At 45.4% G+C, this 18,384-nt stretch overlaps 3 protein-coding genes across 5 annotated transcripts in view; 2 read left to right on the top strand and 1 right to left on the bottom strand.

Annotated features, from left to right (window-relative positions):
- Window positions 1–5,552, top strand: part of XPO5 (exportin 5) — a 59,657-nt gene extending 54,105 nt beyond the window's left edge. The window contains 9 exon segments of the mRNA XM_078155338.1: window positions 1,494–1,529; window positions 1,531–1,541; window positions 1,910–2,007; window positions 3,226–3,324; window positions 3,694–3,776; window positions 3,968–4,075; window positions 4,403–4,540; window positions 4,700–4,864; window positions 5,113–5,552. Of these exon segments, the coding sequence (XP_078011464.1) occupies window positions 1,494–1,529; window positions 1,531–1,541; window positions 1,910–2,007; window positions 3,226–3,324; window positions 3,694–3,776; window positions 3,968–4,075; window positions 4,403–4,540; window positions 4,700–4,864; window positions 5,113–5,250 (876 nt within the window). The 3' untranslated portion in view covers window positions 5,251–5,552.
- A 1,164-nt stretch (window positions 5,553–6,716) lies between these two features.
- Window positions 6,717–9,692, bottom strand: POLR1C (RNA polymerase I and III subunit C). Of its 2 annotated transcripts, XM_020976790.2 has the most exons (9): window positions 9,581–9,678; window positions 9,423–9,494; window positions 9,113–9,220; window positions 8,715–8,847; window positions 8,514–8,633; window positions 8,099–8,251; window positions 7,801–7,950; window positions 7,366–7,482; window positions 6,717–7,149 (listed from the first exon to the last, which is right to left on the bottom strand). In XM_020976790.2, the coding sequence occupies exons 1-9, from the start codon at window positions 9,647–9,649 to the stop codon at window positions 7,031–7,033; spliced, it is 1,041 nt and encodes a 346-aa protein (XP_020832449.1). In that variant the 5' UTR covers window positions 9,650–9,678; the 3' UTR covers window positions 6,717–7,030. The 2 variants fall into 2 exon arrangements, with proteins under 2 accessions (XP_020832449.1, XP_078011469.1); XM_078155343.1 differs by lacking the exon at window positions 8,099–8,251 and having other exon boundaries at window positions 9,581–9,692.
- Window positions 9,693–9,771: 79 nt separating this feature from the next.
- YIPF3 (Yip1 domain family member 3) lies at window positions 9,772–16,151 on the top strand. Of its 2 annotated transcripts, XM_020976791.2 has the most exons (9): window positions 9,772–10,025; window positions 12,162–12,359; window positions 12,578–12,684; window positions 13,743–13,788; window positions 14,040–14,132; window positions 14,364–14,495; window positions 14,654–14,767; window positions 15,018–15,141; window positions 15,664–16,151. In XM_020976791.2, exons 1-9 carry the CDS (start codon window positions 9,945–9,947, stop codon window positions 15,798–15,800), a joined length of 1,032 nt encoding a protein of 343 aa, XP_020832450.1. In that variant the 5' UTR covers window positions 9,772–9,944; the 3' UTR covers window positions 15,801–16,151. The 2 variants fall into 2 exon arrangements, with proteins under 2 accessions (XP_020832450.1, XP_078011468.1); XM_078155342.1 differs by lacking the exon at window positions 14,364–14,495.
- Window positions 16,152–18,384: the final 2,233 nt, after the last annotated feature.

Raw genomic sequence — 18,384 nt, forward strand, 5'->3', positions numbered from 1 at the left:
GGATTAAATAGTAGCCCTGTAATAAAGTCTGGTTCAGGATGCTATGAAAAAGACTAGAATGCAAATTTAGTCTTGCTGTTGACTGTGAATCCCGTGCAGTTAGCTACCTTTTCCTGTGTCTTAGGTTTCTCCTGATAATTGGGTTGCTGTGGAGGGAGGGGCTGCTGTGGAGTATGACAGTAAGACAGTCCAGGAACCCTGAAAGGGTATACTGTGCTAGACTTTGTTTGCAGAATCTTAAATCCAGCTATCCTTCTCAAGGCTGTTGTCAAAGAGTATCATAATAATGTACTTGGTAGTCTAACGGTTTTAGAATTAAAGTTCCCTTCCCATTAAAGTGATCATATGAATTGCTGATTATTGAGCAGTGGTTTTCCAAGCTATATCCTGTCATCACTGTTCTGTCTTAGAAGCCTCAGTTATGGCTATCTGGGTTTGATGGAAATAGGAGATGTGTGGGAATTATATCTTTTTTAAAAATCCTCTATTTTTATATGATCATTTCCAGATATGCCCTTCCCTTGTAGAGAGCCATCCCTTGTGCAAAGAATTTTTAAAAGGAGGAAAACAAAATTCACTTTCTTTGATTTACTTTTTATTTTGCTTTTCTTTCTATTTGTAATTGTCTTATTTTTCTAGTTCTGCTTACTTCACTTGCATCAGCTCATATACATCCTTCCCATGCTTCTCTGTAGTCTTCATATTTATAGATTTTTTTGTGATAAGACAGTACTACATTCGTTTTTCACAATTTGTTTAGCCATTCCCCAATTGATAGGCACCTACTTCATTTCTAGTTTGTTGTTAATTCTCTGCTCCCACAAAAAAATGTTCTGTAAATATTTTGAAGCATTTGATCTTCTTGGAGTATAAGCCTAGCAGTGGGATCTCAGGGCCAAAGGGTATGGATATTTTATTCACTCTTACGTAATTGTAAATTACTTCCAGGAATGAACAATTCACAGCTCCTTCTTATAAAGTATTACTGTGCCTGTCCTTTTTACAGCCCTTCCGACATTGACAGTTTTCATCTCTGGTCACTTTTGCCAATTTTCTGGAACAAACAACCTTAGAATTGGTTTTGATTTTCATTTTTCTTATTAGTAATTTGGAGCAGAATTGCACGATGGTTAGTAATTTGCCTTTCTTTTGAGTACTGCTTATTCATATTATTTGACCAGATTTATACTTCAGAGAATAGCTATTGGTCTTACATATTTGCATTTGTTCTCTTTATATCTCAGACATCAGACCCTTATCATTCATTTGTTGCAAATAATTTTGTTTTTCTTTTTTCCTGGTCAGCAGCTTGAAAAGGGAAATTATTTCAAACTGCCACATTTCTAGGGAGCTTAAATGACTTTCTTCTGTACCATCCCCCACCTATAGAATGGTAGTGCTCTATCTAGTCTTTCCACCTCACCTAACCATTATTTAAAATAACTGGGAGATTATTTCCAACTGTTTCTTTTTATCCTCTCACTGTTTTCCAGAGGCTTTCCCAGAAATGGCAAGTCATCAACCAGAGGGAGTTTACTATGGTAAGAAATGTTTCTGCACAGAGTTCAGTAGGCAGGAAGCCCTGCTGCCCTAGCTGGGATAGCCAGTACATCAGCAAATGCTGGAGTTGGAACCATTCTTGGGGAATGATGCAGTGTTTGCTCAGATGTCCCAGGTGGGAAGGGAAAGATCAGTAGGCTGACATTCTGATTAAACCCTCATAAGTGAATGGGATTTTGATGCCTTGGATGACGTTTCAGACGCATCATTCCTCCCACTTTGACTTAAAGTAGCATGTGTTGTACTAGATCATTTGGAGCCATATCCAGCTTTTCCACCTGCTTCCCAAACCTTTTCCCCTTTACCCTAACAACTCCTCCAGTGTTTTCTAACTTTTGGCTTTTTCCAGCGGTGAAGAAGAGACTGCAGATGAAAATCCAGAGTCTCAAGAGATGTTGGAAGAACAACTAGTGAGGCTGCTTACTCGTGAAGTCATGGACCTGATCAGTAAGTAACAGAAAGAAAAAAGTAAGAAGAAAATTTTAGGGAAGACCTAATTCTTATGGTTATGGCATTTCAAAGTACAGATTTTCCATTATTTCAGATATAAATTATCTCACCCATTATCTCAGGACCTCTTGACCCAGCCAGTCCTACTAGGTAAAGTCAGTCCTGAACACATACTCAGGAAATGCTGGTTGATTTGAAATTAAAAGATTAAAGGGGAGTGGTTAATGAACGTCAGATCAGTAACATGATAAACTGCTCTTATCACACTAAGGACAGCAGAGGAGAAGAAATTAGAGCTGAAAGAGTTTGTGTTGGACAATAGAGAGAGATTTGTCAGGAGGAAAACCTCAAGGACATGAGCAAGGAAAACTGTATAATCTCCGAAAAATTTTTGAGTGAATTCCCACCTAAAGGGCAAGGAAAACAATGAGCTCTCTAGGTCGTTCATTTTCAGAAGATTGAGTTTTCCTCCAAAGCCTTAAATTTGGGAAGAAATATAACAGCCTTAAATTTCTTAGGCCAGAAAATTGTTCATCAATCACACCCACCAAAATTGATTTGATTTGATTATTTTTATTTTCAAAATAGTGTTTAATTTTTTAAAATGTCAATTTTGTATAAGTGTTTTATTATATATACACATATATAATTAGTATAGTAGTTATATATATAAAATTCGTCAGTCAGTAAACATTTACTAAGTGCCAGGCACCGAGCTAAGCTCTGGGGATACAAAGAAAGGCAAAAGACAGTCTAAAGAAAGAGACAGCATGTGAACAACTTGTGGTTGTTGTTTGTCCTTTGTTCTCAAAGAAGACCATGACATCAGGGAACTGATGTCATGATGTGCAAGTGAATTGGATTTAAGTGAGGAGGACTGTGCAAAGTCATCAGCCTCACTTTCTCCTCTGGAGCTGGGGGTTATGGGACCTGGATCCCTAAAGGAAAGGACTATGTCTATGGAAGCAAGACAGTCCCTGAACTTTCCTATACATTTTCAGCTGCCCAGATCAAAGGCATATGGACCACCCCACCTTGATTACTTTTTTCCCCAAAATTGATTTTATATTTAAGCAGTATACTATATGGCCCCCCCCCCTTGCCCTATCCCATAGGCCCAGAGCGGCATTAGAACAGGAGTTTTTGTCTCCCAGAGGGGCTGTGCCTTTATGGTACAACCCCTTTTTCCTGTAATAACTCAGCTTTTCTTTACAGCCGTTTGTTGTGTTTCAAAGAAAGGTGCTGAACACAATACTACTACCAATACCACCACCACCACCACCTCCAGTACCAACACCCCAGCTGATGGAGAGGGTGAGTGAGGAATTTATTTCTTAGCTTTCTTTCTTTTTGACCTTTATGTAGTAGCATAGCTTATAAGATTTGTAATGTCTTTCTAGGAGCTTAATGTAGGATCTTGTGGCATAGATCTGGCCACACATAAAGCTTTCCCGGCATTTGAAGCTTACTGTTCAATACAATTCTCTTCCACTAGAGAACAAACTGACATCTATCCAGAGAACCTCCTTCAAGCTTTCTTCTAACAGTGGAAGAGGATCTAGTCATACTTTAGATTGGTGTCTCTAATTTTCTGGACATGCTTTCACCTGCTGGTTTAGAACAAGATGTGAGGAGTCTTCTCTGAAAGGTGGAACTACTAACTGCTTTGCCTTTTGCTCATAGATGAAGAGATGGTTTGCACAGAGGTGGCCCCCTCAGCTATGGCCGAGCTCACAGATCTGGGCAAGTGCCTAATGAAGCATGAGGTAAGTGAATGACAAAAGTGGTGGTAGTGCGCTCTGTCTATCATCATTCCTTGTTCTCTTTACAAAATTAAATAATTCACGAAATTGCCTCACATATTCACTCCCTTCTGTCTAAGCTTTCAAATCCTAATAGAACGGGAAAAGAAACAGAATCCTCAGTAAAGCTCATTTGCTCTTCTTCCCTTCTTTAGGACGTGTGTACAGCACTGCTCATCACAGCCTTCACTTCCCTAGCCTGGAAGGACACCTTGTCTTGCCAGAGGACCACCACCCAGCTCTGCTGGCCTCTGCTTAAACAAGTAGAGTTTCCCTCCGCACCCAGTTCTCTTCACCCAGATTCTTTAGGAACAGAATCGCCAAAGGACTATTGGTTAAAAGGAGGGTGGGGACTTAGCAAAGTTTAGTGGAAAGAGGACTGAGTTTATGGTTCAGGACCTTAGAGTCCTAGGTTCAAGGTCATTTGACAGCCATTTTCTACTGTTTGAAGAAGTCAGTCTCTCTGGGCCTATTTTCTTGTTTCTCAGATGAGGACATTGGACAAGTTGGTCATTTCTCAGCAATTTTCTTAGCATACATGGGAGGCTTGAGGGGAAAAATTTGGTACTGACGCAAGTTTGTTCCCTTAGGTACTCTCGGGAACACTCCTGTCTGATGCAGTAACATGGTTTTTCACCAGTGTGTTAAAGGGTTTGCAGATGCATGGGCAACATGATGGCTGTATGGCTGCACTTGTCCACTTGGCTTTCCAGATATATGAGGCATTGGTAGGTATACTAGAATAGAATCTGCCAGTTTGTTCCTGGTGCCTTTCTAGTTGTCATTCTTCAGACTCTTGGCATGTGGCCAAAATTATTCTTCTCTAATACTTAGAAGTCCAGGGATGCCCAAACCTATCCTTCTCAGTAGATCTGACCCTCTTTTAGCGCCCCAGATACCTGGAAGTGAGAGCTGTGATGGAACAGATCCCAGAAATACAGAAGGAATCTCTGGACCAGTTTGACTGCAAGCTACTGAACCCAACACTGCAGAAAATTACTGACAAGCGCAGAAAGGATCACTTCAAACGCCTCATTGCTGGCTGTATTGGGGTAAGCCTCAATTTGGAACCGTCTTATTTATTATTACCCTATGAATAACACAGACTCTATTTCCTTTTCCTTGGTTCTTGAAACCATTAGGTATTAAAATACAAATATAAAAGGGCAGCTTCCAACTAGTCTTACCAAGATATAGAGGAATTGTCTGTCACTAAACATAAAACAATGGATGGAGCTTTTGAAGAGAAGGGAGGTCTCACTGTACAGGTTTTCATAATAGTCTTGCTTGTTTCTTACAGAAACCTCTGGGAGAACAGTTTCGTAAGGAGGTTCACATTAAGAATCTTCCATCGCTCTTCAAAAAACCAAAGCCGTTGCTGGAATGTGATGTGCTGGAAAATGAGGATGGATGCTTGAGCACCATCTTTGAACCCTGATGTGGCCATCTGAACAATTTTCCCGGGGCCTTCATTGTCATCTCTTCTCCTTCCCCCCCATAGCTAACCTGTAGCTCTGTCTCCACTGCCTCCTCTTCCAGTGCTGACCTGGAGAAAGAACCAGGCTTGGGGATGGAGAGCCAATAAGTGGCTCCAGGAAGAGGCCAGAAGCAATTACATTGGTGTCATTTCCAAGGGAGTTAGGACTTACGTTATTCTGTCTAGTTCTCCCAAGATGTCTCCTAACCCACTGAGAGCTCCATATCTGAGCATTTCCAAGAGAAGCTGTGAGCAGAACTATAGTTCCTTGTTGTCATTTTTCCCTTCTCCCTTTCCAAGTACTTTCTTTGCACCATATGTAGAACATGGGGTTGGGGCATCTGTTTCATCCAAACTCAGCAAGTCCTAGTGCTGCCACCAGTTTGTGGCTGCATAGCAGGCATGGGGACTGGTACATATGCCTTTTCTTGGCAGCTTCACCCCAGATGCTGAGGGAAGGGGGGTCGGGGAGCAGACCTATTTTGATGCTGGATTGGGAAGATAGTAAATGAAGTGCATGCTGAGAGGAGGGGTATGGACTGTCTGCGAGTGGCTGTGGCCAAGAACAGGATCCCTTCAGAGACTCAACAAATCTGAGTCCTCACCTCAGGGACCTTCCTTCCCTATATCGAGGAAAGCCTCATCACTAAGGAGAGGATGACATCTGGTCATCATTAATGATTGGTACACTTCATTCTCTCATTAGCAAGGGTTCCTCAGGAGCAACAGCCACAATCCCTAACTAGTTCACTTGATGCTCAGGTGCTTTATGGGCATCCGAGGTTATTGACAGAATTAGGCAACATCTATTCCTAAGAGCTAACTAAGCCCATTGGCCTTTTCTCCCATGACTTGGCCCTTGTGGCTTGGTTCCCATGTACCCTGGTTCAGGCGCCTCTAATGAGTTCATGGCTTCTGAAGTTCCAACTGCCTACAGGACATTTTCCTTATAAATACCACCAGTCAGTCAGGGGTGTGAGAGCTACCCATAGCTTTGGAAATCCCATTCTAGAGTTATGACAAAAATGAGCTGGAAACGTTGTTGGCAAGAGGATTCTATACTTCATGGACCCATAGGTTAGAGAAGAACAAGGGAAAACCGGGAGAAGGGGTTTCAAATCCAGTGTATCTATCTGTATTGCAGAGACTTGCTGTCCTCCACACTCAAGCATTGTTGTAGTATTTTTAGGTTTTTCTGTTGGCCAGAGTCAGTTTTGAAACATGCCTTCTTCTAGCTTTGACTGCTGCCTCAGTGGAACTCTTTATACTTGTGTGTAGTTGGGGCCATGAAGGGAACAGTTGTATTTATTGTGTGGTGATATTTTTTAACATCTTGTGATTTCATGCTAGTTTTTTTAAATTGTTTTTAGAGCCTTTTTGTAGAAACATTAACTCTGAGGCACATTTCTGCATGTCAGTAAAAAATCTGAGTTTGATACACAAATTTAATATACAAGCTGCCTTTCTCATAGTATATACTACTACTACACATGGAACTTCAAGGCTGTTCTTTATGCTGTTGTCCTTCCTCCCCTTTACCCACTGCCTTGGGGAATGCACTCTATAAGCCAGATACTGTTGCAAACAGCTCCAACCCCCATGCCCACTGATGTTCTTTCAGTAGTCTTTTAGGGAGCCAGCCTATTTAGGAATCATGGGACAATTCCCAGAGTTTGTGGATAGAGTGGGGTATCCCCACAAAGTGAACCATCTTGCCAGCCACGTGTTGAACCAAGATAATTCAGTCCATCTGAACTGAATCCAATTCATCCATGAAGCGCCGACATTTTCCCATTAGAACTTTGATGGCTTCACTCACCAGGACCTCAGGTGGCAAGACACCTGTTGATTCCACTGAGACTGTAATGTAAAAACATTTAATAATTTACTATGCATGCTAGGAATACAAATAATAAAGAGATAGCCTACATGTAAAAATCTCAATTATAGGAGACAATACACGGCATTCAGCCGCAGGGCTGAGAAAAGGAAATCTCTTTCCTAGGGTATGGGATAGGAGTATGGTTTTCAGTCTATTCCCATACCACTTATACTTCCCCTCCCCCTGATACTCACATATGTAGTGATCCCGTACTCGGGCCAGCCGAACCAACTTCTTAAGGTTTTCATGCCGAAAGATCTCTCGGCTGAAGGTATCCAGACGGGGGTTGGCAACTGTGGCTACTTTTCTTCCTGAAAAAATAAACCAGATTACTGATTCTGTCAGAAGAGGCAAAACTAGTTTAATGAAGTACATAAGTATAATCAGATTTCTAAGGACTTCAACTGAATTATCTGTGGTCAACAGCTTGTAAGCAGGCTTCATAAATGTTCCAAAGCAGGGTGTTATGGTTAGGAGGGAACAATACAACAATCATCAGGTATCTGCTATGAATAAGATGCTATAAATTTAAGAATCCTGATAAAGAACAGTTAAGAATATGTGGCAACTGAAAAGTATCTTCAAGGTTTCTAAGACATGAGGCTGTAAACATCCCTTTCTACCGATACCTTTGACATCTTGCACCTGAATGACGCCAGGTGAAAAGCACTGACTCAGCTCCTCAGCTGCTTCCCCCTCTACTGGCTGAAGTAGAGTGATATCTGGCAACAATCTATAACTGGCAGTGGCTACAGGAGAAAATTTTGCATGGTCTTTGCCTGGGGAGGAAAAGCAAAGACACAATTATCAACCCCCTTATCTACCATATTTTAAGCTACACCTTGATACCGTTAGCATTTCCAGTTCAAAAATTTTTGGACCATCCCCAAACCTAATATAGCCGGACTACCACTTTACAATCCATACCAATGCCTTTGACGCAATGCATGAGTAGGTCAAGCTCTTGGCCAGGACGCAGCTGAGCAATGAGGATGTCATCATGCACAGGACGAATGGTGCCCTCTGGGAAAACATCTGCTTGGTTTCCCAGGGGTATCCATGTCATGTGTTTTGTGTATACTACAGGAGATAACAAAAAACATGTCAATTCCTGGGAAAGAACTGGGGCAAAATTTGGAAGAAAAGTGTTACTGTGGTCATTTCTAGCTCTTAATTTATGGTCTAGTAATAATGGCTGATGCTCCTCTGGTTTCCCCAAAAGCATCACCAGATTTACACCTGTAAAGTCCTTCCATTTTACAAGACAGAATTTTTACCTAAGATCACAGAAGTAAGGGAGCTGGATTTGTACCTTTGCTTCCCTGACCCTGTCACCACTCACCTTTGTGATTGAGATAAAGTTCGTTGGGATCAGAGGAGTCTTTGGCAGCTTGAGGATTACGGGTACACTTGACCTTCAGCTGAAACTGCAATGTGTCTATCTCAGTCCCATCTTCATCACCTGCACATGAAATAGAGCAACAGTTATTTCATATGACTCATCTTTGCCCCTCTACCCTAATACAAACTTCTGCTCTCCTACCTTGGTTTCGGTACTCAAAAAGCCGAGGATCAGCACGAATGGGAATGAGACCCAAACGATGGGCCAGTATCTCATCCTGCACAATGGATGTATTGTTGTACACAAAGACTTTTTCCACAGCCATGGTTGGAACCTGGATACGAAATGATATTGATCCTTAGAAATATGTAACACAATAGATCTCTTCCCCTCCACCTAAAGAAGTAGTCCCTAGAAACACAGGAAATAAGCACAAGCAAGCAGAAGGAAATGTACAAAACTACAAAACAGTGAGCCTGGGTAGTTCACTGTGGATATGACTCGGTGGTTCCTTTCCTTTCCGTTTCTCCTCCCTCCTCCCCTCTCCCTCTCCACAATACACCACCACTATCACTGCCGTGCCCAAGTACCGTCACTACCTCGGCTAATAAGATCCTCCGAAAGGCGTTGGCAACGGCAGCATCAATTCCAACCATGTCAAATTCCAAAGAGTTTTCATCCATGTGCACCACATCCACGCGGAATTCCTTAAAGGATTGGGGGAGGGGGCGCAAACGCTCAGTGAGTAAAATCGGTTTAAGATTCACCTGCATTTCCTTCTGAGGCGCAGGCTGGGGGTTCAGGTCCTTCAGCTTCCAGGGCTCGCCTCCCCCCGCCCTCCGAAGGCCTCCACTTGGCCCCTGTGCAGCCTCGCGGGCCCCATGCCACCACCACCCGGCCTCCCTTCACCTTCTCGAAGCGGCTCTGGTCCCATGTATCATCGTAGCCGCAGTAATTTCCCGGAAAGTCCGTGGTATGAACCTAGAGCAAAGAGTTACATGTGAGGCTAGAGGCTGGGACCCTGCCCTCCGCACGGATCCCGGCCCCGTTCGTCACTGGAGCCTTACGTTTCGGACCCCGAATTCTCCGAGCACCACGCGGCTCCTCATCTCCTCCACCGCTCCGGAGGCCGCCATCTTAGCAACACGTGACTGCTGTGCGCCCACCGCGCACGCATACTAGCCTCCTCGCGTCGTCGCCGTGGCGACCAGTGGCGCCTAGGTCTCGCGAGACAGAATAGAACCGCTTGTTTCCACGTCTGCAGCTTCCGGGTGGAGCCGCCTAAACATCCGGTCGTCTTCTTCTTGAAGCATCTCAGGGTGGGGGGACGCCTGTCTCCCCCACCCCACCTTCTCTACCTGGGGCTGGGCCCTCCCCCACCCCTCTGCGCAGTAGCTGCGCGAGCCCAAGTGACGGGAACCTTCGAGGGACATGGCAAGCCCGGTGGCCCCGGCGGGAGGTACCCGGAATGGGGCCTCTCCCGAGTGGGGGGGCTTCGAGGAAAATATCCAGGTAATGTCCCTAGGACCCCCTCCTTACCCCCTCCCCCTCCCTGGACTGGGCGGCCTGGAGGCCGACAGATCCGTCGCGAGGTCATTATGGCCTCTGACAACGCAGGGTCTCTCTCCATATTTGTGACCTCCCCATTCCAGTCCCATGCCGGATCCTGGGAGTTCATAGTTGGGAGCGTACTTTGGAAACCATCTAGTCCAGTGCCCTTGTTTTTACAGAAGAGGAAACTGAGACCCAGAAAGGGAAAGCGACTTTCTCAAGGCCATAAAGGTAGTAAGGGCCGAGAAAATTCATCTCCACATCTAACCTCGGTCTGCCCCTCAGGTAGCACCCCTTTTTCTCCAGACCCTCGTGGAGCTGGAGAAAAAAGAGAATCTGGCTTTCAGCTTGAGACAAGCCACCAGGAAAGTTAGTAGCCAATCAGCAGCATTGACTGGATGCGCCTTGTATTTCGAGAGAGCGGGCAGGGAGTGGGTTGGCCTCCAGGGCCTCAGATTGTCCCACTCAGGAGGATTAATTCACTCCTTCGACAGATTTTTATGGAGCCTTTACTACGTCCTCGGGGAGATTCAGGGAACTTCAAAATTCAGTACTTGCACTTAAGGAATTGTGATAAATATCTTGGTAGAGGGAAAAACTCGATCCATGAAAGATTCTAGCTGAAAGAGAAATAGCTAATAGAGAAAAAGCTTTATTTGGAGTAGAGGACACTACAAATTAAGTAAATATAAAGTAATTCCAAGAGGAAGTAAAGATGGGGGAGGGGGAGAGATCAGAAAGCATTTAATAAGACTCGGCATGTAAGCTGGACCTTAAAGGATATCAGTCAAGTGGAAGGGACAGCATTCCAGGTGTGGAGAATACTTCTACATGGGGGGAAACATACAAAGAATGTATTCTGGAATCCCAAATTTGATCTGATAAGGGAGACTCTTTGCCTCTATTTGTTGATGGGGGTGGGGGGAGATTGGGGGAGAAGATGTTCCAGGGAAACTCATTGTCTGTCCTCATTGGAGAGAAGGAAACAGGAGTATAGGACAAGACGTGATTTTGTCTAGCTAGAATGTAGAGCCTGAGCCTGAAAAGTCTCAAAATTTTGCAGCAAACGGCTAGAATTGAGACACAGGAAGATTCATTTCAGATAAAATGTTTATTATATGTGCAAGCCACTGCCCTAGGTTTTAGGGACACAGAGAGAAAAATGATAGTCTCTGTCCTCACAAAATTTCATTCTTCTGGGTGTGAGGGAGGGTGAGTGAGGTTAAGAATATATTTACAGGTTTTGTAAATGAAAAGTAATTTTAATGGGAAGAGGGCTAATAATTAAAGGGAGTAGAAAAAGAATCAAGGAAGTGGCACCTCAGTTGAGCTTTGAAGGAAACTGGAGGTACAGCAAGCTGAAGGTAAAGGAGGACTACCAAACATGTGTGAGAAACATTGTGCAAAAGTTATAAAGGCAAGAGATGACCGCTATGGAAATAGTTAGCAGGCCAGTTTGCTTGTTAAAGGGTATATGAATGGGAATAATATGAAATAAGCCTGGAAACGAGGGTGGAACCAGATTGTGGAGGACTTGAAATGCCAGCTCTGTGTGTGTGTGTGTGTGTGTGTGTGTGTGTGTGTGTGTGTACACATGTATGTATATGTGTACACTCAGAGTCATAACTAAATCTACATTTTAGGAAAACCACAAAGTCTAACAACTGAGGGACAAAGCGCCTTCCTCACTCCACCCACAACTCCAGTCTTCAGATAAGGGAAAAAGGAACAGTGTTACTGAGCTGAATGGATGGATCAGAAAGATCAGCCTGTTATTAAATATTTATTAAGCACTTAGCACGGCACTGTGGATACAGATAAAAATAAAGACAGTTCCTGTTCTCAAGGAACTTATAATCTAACAGAGAAAGACAACACAGAAAAGGTGACAACAGAAAGATACCTGAGGTGAAGTCCCAAAGTAGTTAGCTGGTGGGAAACAGGGAGAAAGACACACCTCTCACCTCTTTAAATAGGAGCCCATGGCCCTGCCTTCCAGTCATAGAACCAATTAGAGGGGTGGAGAGTACTGATGAGATGTAAGTACCAGGCAGATGCAGTCTGAATCAGATACAGACTGTTCCTTTGACCCCACAGGGTGGAGGCTCAGCAGTGATTGACATGGAAAACATGGATGACACATCAGGATCTAGCTTCGAAGATATGGGGGAGCTGCACCAGCGGCTCCGTGAAGAAGAGGTAGACGTTGATGCAGCTGCTGCTGAGGAGGAGGATGGAGAATTCCTGGGAATGAAAGGTTTCAAGGGACAGTTGAGTCGACAGGTGGCTGATCAAGTAAGCAATACTGAGCTTCTGGTGGGCTAAGGAGAAGCAAGGTTCTGTCTAAGCTATCTTCGAGTGGTATGTATCATGCCAGACAGACAGGATTATCTCCTATTTTGGAAGATACCTGCAACTTTTTCCATGGAGAAAAAGGCAACAGAGCCCAGAGCAAGTTTCTAGAAACCGGAGTAGGATCTCAGTGGGTCACCTTCTTTTTTTCTTTCTCTCAGATGTGGCAGGCAGGGAAGAGACAGGCCTCCAAAGCCTTCAGCCTCTATGCTAATATCGACATCCTCAGGCCTTACTTTGATGTGGAGCCTGCCCAAGTGCGAAGCCGGTAAGAGTTTTCTTCCCAGCTTGGGCCAGGCCTGCAACAGCAGCCATGCTCTCTGCTTCCCTGATCCCCAACACACACACACATACACGCACACACACACACACACACCCTCTTGGCCAAGCCCCGGGGTGGGGGGGGTGTCTTTCATTCTACAGGCCTAGGGCTAGGAGTAGGATCCTAATCTCAGGGCCAGGCTCCTGTGAAGGTCATGCTCTACATGGTTCTTCATAAGAACACATAAGTTCTAAGAGGAGAGAGGTGGGGTTTTTTCATCTCTCCTGCCTCTTCCTCCCTTTCTATCACAGTCATTAATGTGCTTAGCCTTTCTCCCAGCCCCCTAAGATGAGTGCCTGTTTCTTACCACCCTTTCTCTCTCCAATACTTAACATATCGACTTGAACATAATTAATATTCAATAACATAGGATGTTGATACTGTAGTGGAAAGAGCACCTGGGTTCACATCTAAGCTTTTATACTGAGTAGCTCTGAGATTTGGGGTAAGTCACTTTATGTCTCTGAGCCTCAGTTTCCTAATTGGCAAAATAGGGATAATACTAGCCATGCCTACTTATAGGACTGTTCTATTGTGTTTTATAAACTGTAATCAAGATATAAAGGTATGACTATAATTTTGAACCAGTCTTTTAGACTCTCAAGCCTTTTTATTCATCCATAAAATGAAAGTTTTGAACTGCCTCGTGCCTTTCAACTCTAAATCCAGTAATCCTAGCAGGGGTGGGAACCTTCAGCCTCAAGGCCATATGTGGCCCTCTAGGTTCTCAAGTTCAGCCCTTGGTCTAGAGAAAACAGGAGAATCGTTTCTCAGTAACATTAGAACCCACTCCCACCCCCAGTAACATAAACATACTTTCATGAAATCCACCATCTCCCGATTCCCCAGCTAGACCTCTCCAAGATCTCCTTATTTCCCATTGGTGCAGTCATCCTCAAAGACTTTCCCTTCTTGGTGACAGCTCATAGTGGAAGAAAGAGATCCATCCTAGAAAAAGTTACCCTGCCCAACCCTGCCCTGCTTTCACACTTCCTATCTTATAGGCTCCTGGAGTCCATGATCCCTGTCAAGATGGTCAACTTTCCCCAGGTAAATGATAATGATCCCTTTTGTCATTCGATGTCCCCAGAAATGTCCCCAAGTAGAAAATTATGGCCCAGGAAGGAGCAGTGGTTTGAATGTGCTGGAACTGGGAAGGCCTGGGCAAAGCCACTAAAAGGTGGGGTGGGAAACCTGGCCCAAGACTTGAGGCAAAGGGCTCCCAGAGAGATGTTAGGGGCCTGGGAGTGTGAAGGCAGTCAGTCATTCGAACATCACAAGCTGAGCTAGTGTCTTCACAGAAAATTGCTGGCGAACTCTATGGGCCTCTCATGCTGGTGTTCACCCTGGTTGCCATTCTTCTACATGGGATGAAGACGTCTGATACCATTATCGTAAGTAGAAGCTAATGGAGGAGCTCTCCAGGGTTGTCCTGCTGAGCTGTAGGGCCTGTACTTGGGTATCATAGATGAAGTGTTCAAACACTGGGACAAAGGGTAAATGGTGGGTTCAGGAGAGCTGAATGAATGGGACTGAGACTTTTGAGGAAAACGGTGAGGGAGGTGGGAGTGGGAGGGGGAGGCCTTATATAGTTAAATCAGTCCTCCCCTTCTTTCCTACCCCAGCGGGAAGGTACCCTGATGGGCACTGCCATTGGCACCTGCTTTGGCTACTGGCTGGGAGTCTCATCCTTCATTTACTTCTTGGCTTACCTGTGTAATGCACAGATCACCATGCTCCAGATGCTGGCACTGCTGGTAAGAGGCCCCGGTGGTGGGGGGCAGCAGCAGACAGAGCAGCCTCTCTAGCACTCATCCTTAGCCAGCCAGGGCCTGACTGGGAGGTGTCCTCTAGGTGGAATTGGGAGGTTCCCCAGGCCTGCCACCAAATGCCATCTCCTCTCCTCATCCCTCAGGGCTACGGACTCTTTGGACATTGCATTGTTCTCTTCATCACCTACAATATCCACCTCCATGCCCTCTTCTATCTCTTCTGGCTGTTGGTGGGTGGGTTGTCCACCCTGCGCATGGTGAGTGGGGAGAGGAATCGTGGGGGCTCAGGGGTTTGAGAGGAAGCATAAATCTAAGTGTGCCTCATGAGTACGTGGATTCTCCAGCCACCCCCACCCCAACCCACTAAGCTTGTAGACAGTGAAGGGAGGTCATTCATGTGTAGAGATAGCTCCCCACCCCAGGCCTCCATCTGTCCTTCCTGCCCACAGTGGTTTGTCCCAGGATGGGCCGAGTTTATTTGAACTGTGACATCTTTTGTGGCCCTAGGTGGCGGTGCTAGTGTCAAGGACAGTGGGTCCCACACAGCGACTGCTTCTCTGTGGGACCCTTGCTACCCTGCACATGCTCTTCTTACTCTACCTGCACTTTGCCTACCACAAAGTGGTCGAGGGTAAGTCATGGACCTGGCGGGGGGGTGGGGTGGGGGGTTGTTTGAGATTACTGGCTCCTTTTTCTAGTTTGGCTCCAGAACAGGAGGGAGAAGGGGGAGGGGGCCCTGCTCTAACCCCATCTCCTTCCCTCATGCTCCTTCCCCACTTCCTGAGGCTGTCTCTTGAAGAACCCTTGAAACAATCAATAGGCATTTATTAAGCATTTATTCTGTGCCGAGCATTGAGGATACAAAGGAAAAAAGCAAGAACCAGATCTTCTGTCAGGGAGCTTTCACCCTAATGGGGAAGATCACCACCATCTCTTTAGGCTAGGTTAGGTGCAGTGCTGCCCCGGTGCAGGGGACATAAACAGACTTCTAGAGGGTTCAAGTACTCTATGACTTTAAGGAAAGAAGATTTCCCCTGGGTTCCAGGTGCCTCAGGATGACCTTCAGGGTGGGTTGTGCATCAGTACCCAGTCTAAGCCAGTTAAAAGTTCCTTGCCCCTTCCCAGCATTCACCTCCTTTCTTCCTTTTCTCAGGGATCCTGGACACTCTCGAAGGTCCCAACATCCCCCCCATCCAGAGAGTCCCCCGGGACATTCCTGTCGCTGGGCTCCCTATTGCTGTGCTCAATGCCACATCCAAGGCTGTTGCCCTGACTCTGCAGCCACACTGACCCCATCCCAGTCCTCTCAAATATGCCCTCCACTCAAGTTCAGCTTGCTGGTCCCCACAGCATCATGGGGAAGAAGATTAAAAGACAGTGTTGGTGATCTGTGTCTTTTTGATGGTGGCTGGGGCTTCTGTGGAGCTATCGGTTCCCCCACAAATATCCCTGCATCTCTTCTCAGCTTCTGAAGAGTATGTAGCCCGGAGCTCCTTACCCACGATCAGGGCTGTCCTTCCAGGGCAGAAAGTATGTCGGGCCTTCTGGGTCCCCCTCATCGTCTTCCCCCCTTTTCATTCTCTCTGTACCATCTTGCTAATTATAGATTTGGTAATTAAAAGATTAATTGGGATCTGGAAATTCAGCTACTGTTCCAATGGCCTGGCGTGCCATCACCACCTTCCTCTGCTGGTGGTAGTTATAAAATATCTCCATCTTTTCAGCCAGTCATATTAATTTTTGTGGTGGGGAGGAGGGTGTGGAGGTTGAGGGAGCTGGGGTGGAGTGCCTAGGGAGCAGCCCCTAAATGTGTAAACTCACTGGGGTTGGAAGACTGAGTAGCAACATCAGGGTAGAGACACAAGGGTCAGCTGGTTGGACGAAGCAGGACGGCAATGTCTTACAGATCTGACACTGGCAGAATTTTCCAAAACAAGTTGTTTCCTTCACATATAGCATGGAACTGGAGCTAACCTTTCCCAGCATATACCTTCTGTGTGTATGCAAAGATACCCAGGGTTTCACTTTCCAGCCCATCTAGCCCAGAATCTACATCTGCGTCATTATTGGAAAACCTGTTGTATGTGGTTACTGCACTTGGACACGGTCTAGATGATTTTTGCTAGGACTCTTCCATTTACCCTTAATAGCTGAAAACTGCACAAAGACAGTTTCTACATGGTTAAGGCAGTGGGTGTTAGGTGCAGGAATGAAACAATTGAAATTACTATGGGAATCGAAGAGGAGAGAAAGTCTAGTACAGGTATGGGGCATTTTTAGTTTTCCCCTGAGTAGAAACTGGTGAGACATTTTCTGCATTCTTTAACCCAAAACCTTGGAGAGATGGGGTCCAGAACACATCTCAACTTGAAGGTGGCCCTGGGTGGAGAAGACAATAACTGATTTCTACATTGCTGAGATTTTGAGTGAGCAAACTGTTATGTTCTGCTCTATAGTCTTTCCATATAGTCCCTCTTTATCTTCTTTGATACTAACTCATGTTAGGGGCAGGTAGGTGGTGAAGTAGATGGAGCACCAGCCCTGAACTCGGGAGTTTCCGAGTTCAAATCTGGCCTCAGACCAAACACTTGACACTAGCTGTGTGACCCTGGGCAAGTCACTTAACCCCAATTGCCAAAAATAACCAAAAAATACTAACTCGTTGTTCAGAAATATTAATGTCAAACTAACTCTGGGCTTCCCATTTACTATTAGGGAAACCAGCCAGAAAGCATTCCCGCTCAGGGTTTCCCCACCTCTGCATTTTTTTCTGGAGAGTAATGGTAATAGTTCACACTTATGTTGCTTCCGGTTACAAAACACCTTTACATTTGAGCCCCACAAATATTGATTGAAGTTAGTAGAAGATATATAGTAAGCTCTATATTACAATGAAGAAATAGGTTCAGTGAGAGGATATCTGAGGATACAAGGAAGGGAATAAGCTTTTATTTAGTTCATACTAAATGCCTGGCACTATGCTAAGTACTTTGTAAGTATTATCATTTAATCTTCTTATCCTCTATTTTACAGCTGGGGAAACCAAGGTAAACAGGTTAAATGACTTGCCCTGGGTAAAATAGCTAGTGCCTTGAGGGTGAATTTTAACGCCCTAACTTGCTGATTTTCAGGCCCACCTTGCCATCTTACTGTGACCCTAGCTGCTTCCAGGGTTAGGAAGTGTTTCCAGGGTCTGCACCCATACTTTTTGCTGCAGTGAATAGAGTTCAGGGCCTGGAAGTTCGGAGTCTTCCTTACTCCTTCCTGAGTTCAAGTCTGGCTTCAGACACTTATGAGCTGTGTATGCCTGGGCAAGTCACTTAGCCCTGTTTGGCTCATTTTCCTTATCAGTAAAATGAACTAGAGAAGGAAATGGCAAACCACTGCAGTATCTTTGCCAGGAAAACCCCAAATGGGGTCCTGAAGAGTCGGATGCTATTGAACAACACCTGCTGCCTGATTATTAGGTTCCTCTAGTTCCCACCTTTGCCTTTAATACTTCCCTTACCACCAGGGTGACACCTGTGGACCTTAAGCTCAGACCCAGAAGGCCCTTGAGGAAGGCAATGCTCTGTAGCAAACGCCGGACAAGCCGTGGAAGGAAAGCATCTTCCCCCAGCCTGGCACAGTGTGCAGCCTGTCGGGCGCGGGGTGAACGGGCTAATCCGACGAGGCCCACGGAATCCCCACGCACGAGGCGCTGCACGTCATTGAGGCTGGGACCGAAGAAAGGTGGGGCAAAGAGAAGAGAAGCTAGAGAGGAGGAGTCAAGGGAAGGCGGGGACGAATTAAAGGGCCTGGGGTCGGGACGCCCGAGCGTCCCAGACAGCTAGGAAAGGAGACATCGGGCTCGGGGCGCGGCTGAGTGTGTTAC

The sequence above is a fragment of the Phascolarctos cinereus genome, unplaced genomic scaffold (genome assembly GCF_003287225.1).
Source record: "Phascolarctos cinereus isolate Bilbo 61053 unplaced genomic scaffold, phaCin_HiC Scaffold_5;HRSCAF=322, whole genome shotgun sequence".
NCBI lineage: Eukaryota > Metazoa > Chordata > Mammalia > Diprotodontia > Phascolarctidae > Phascolarctos > Phascolarctos cinereus.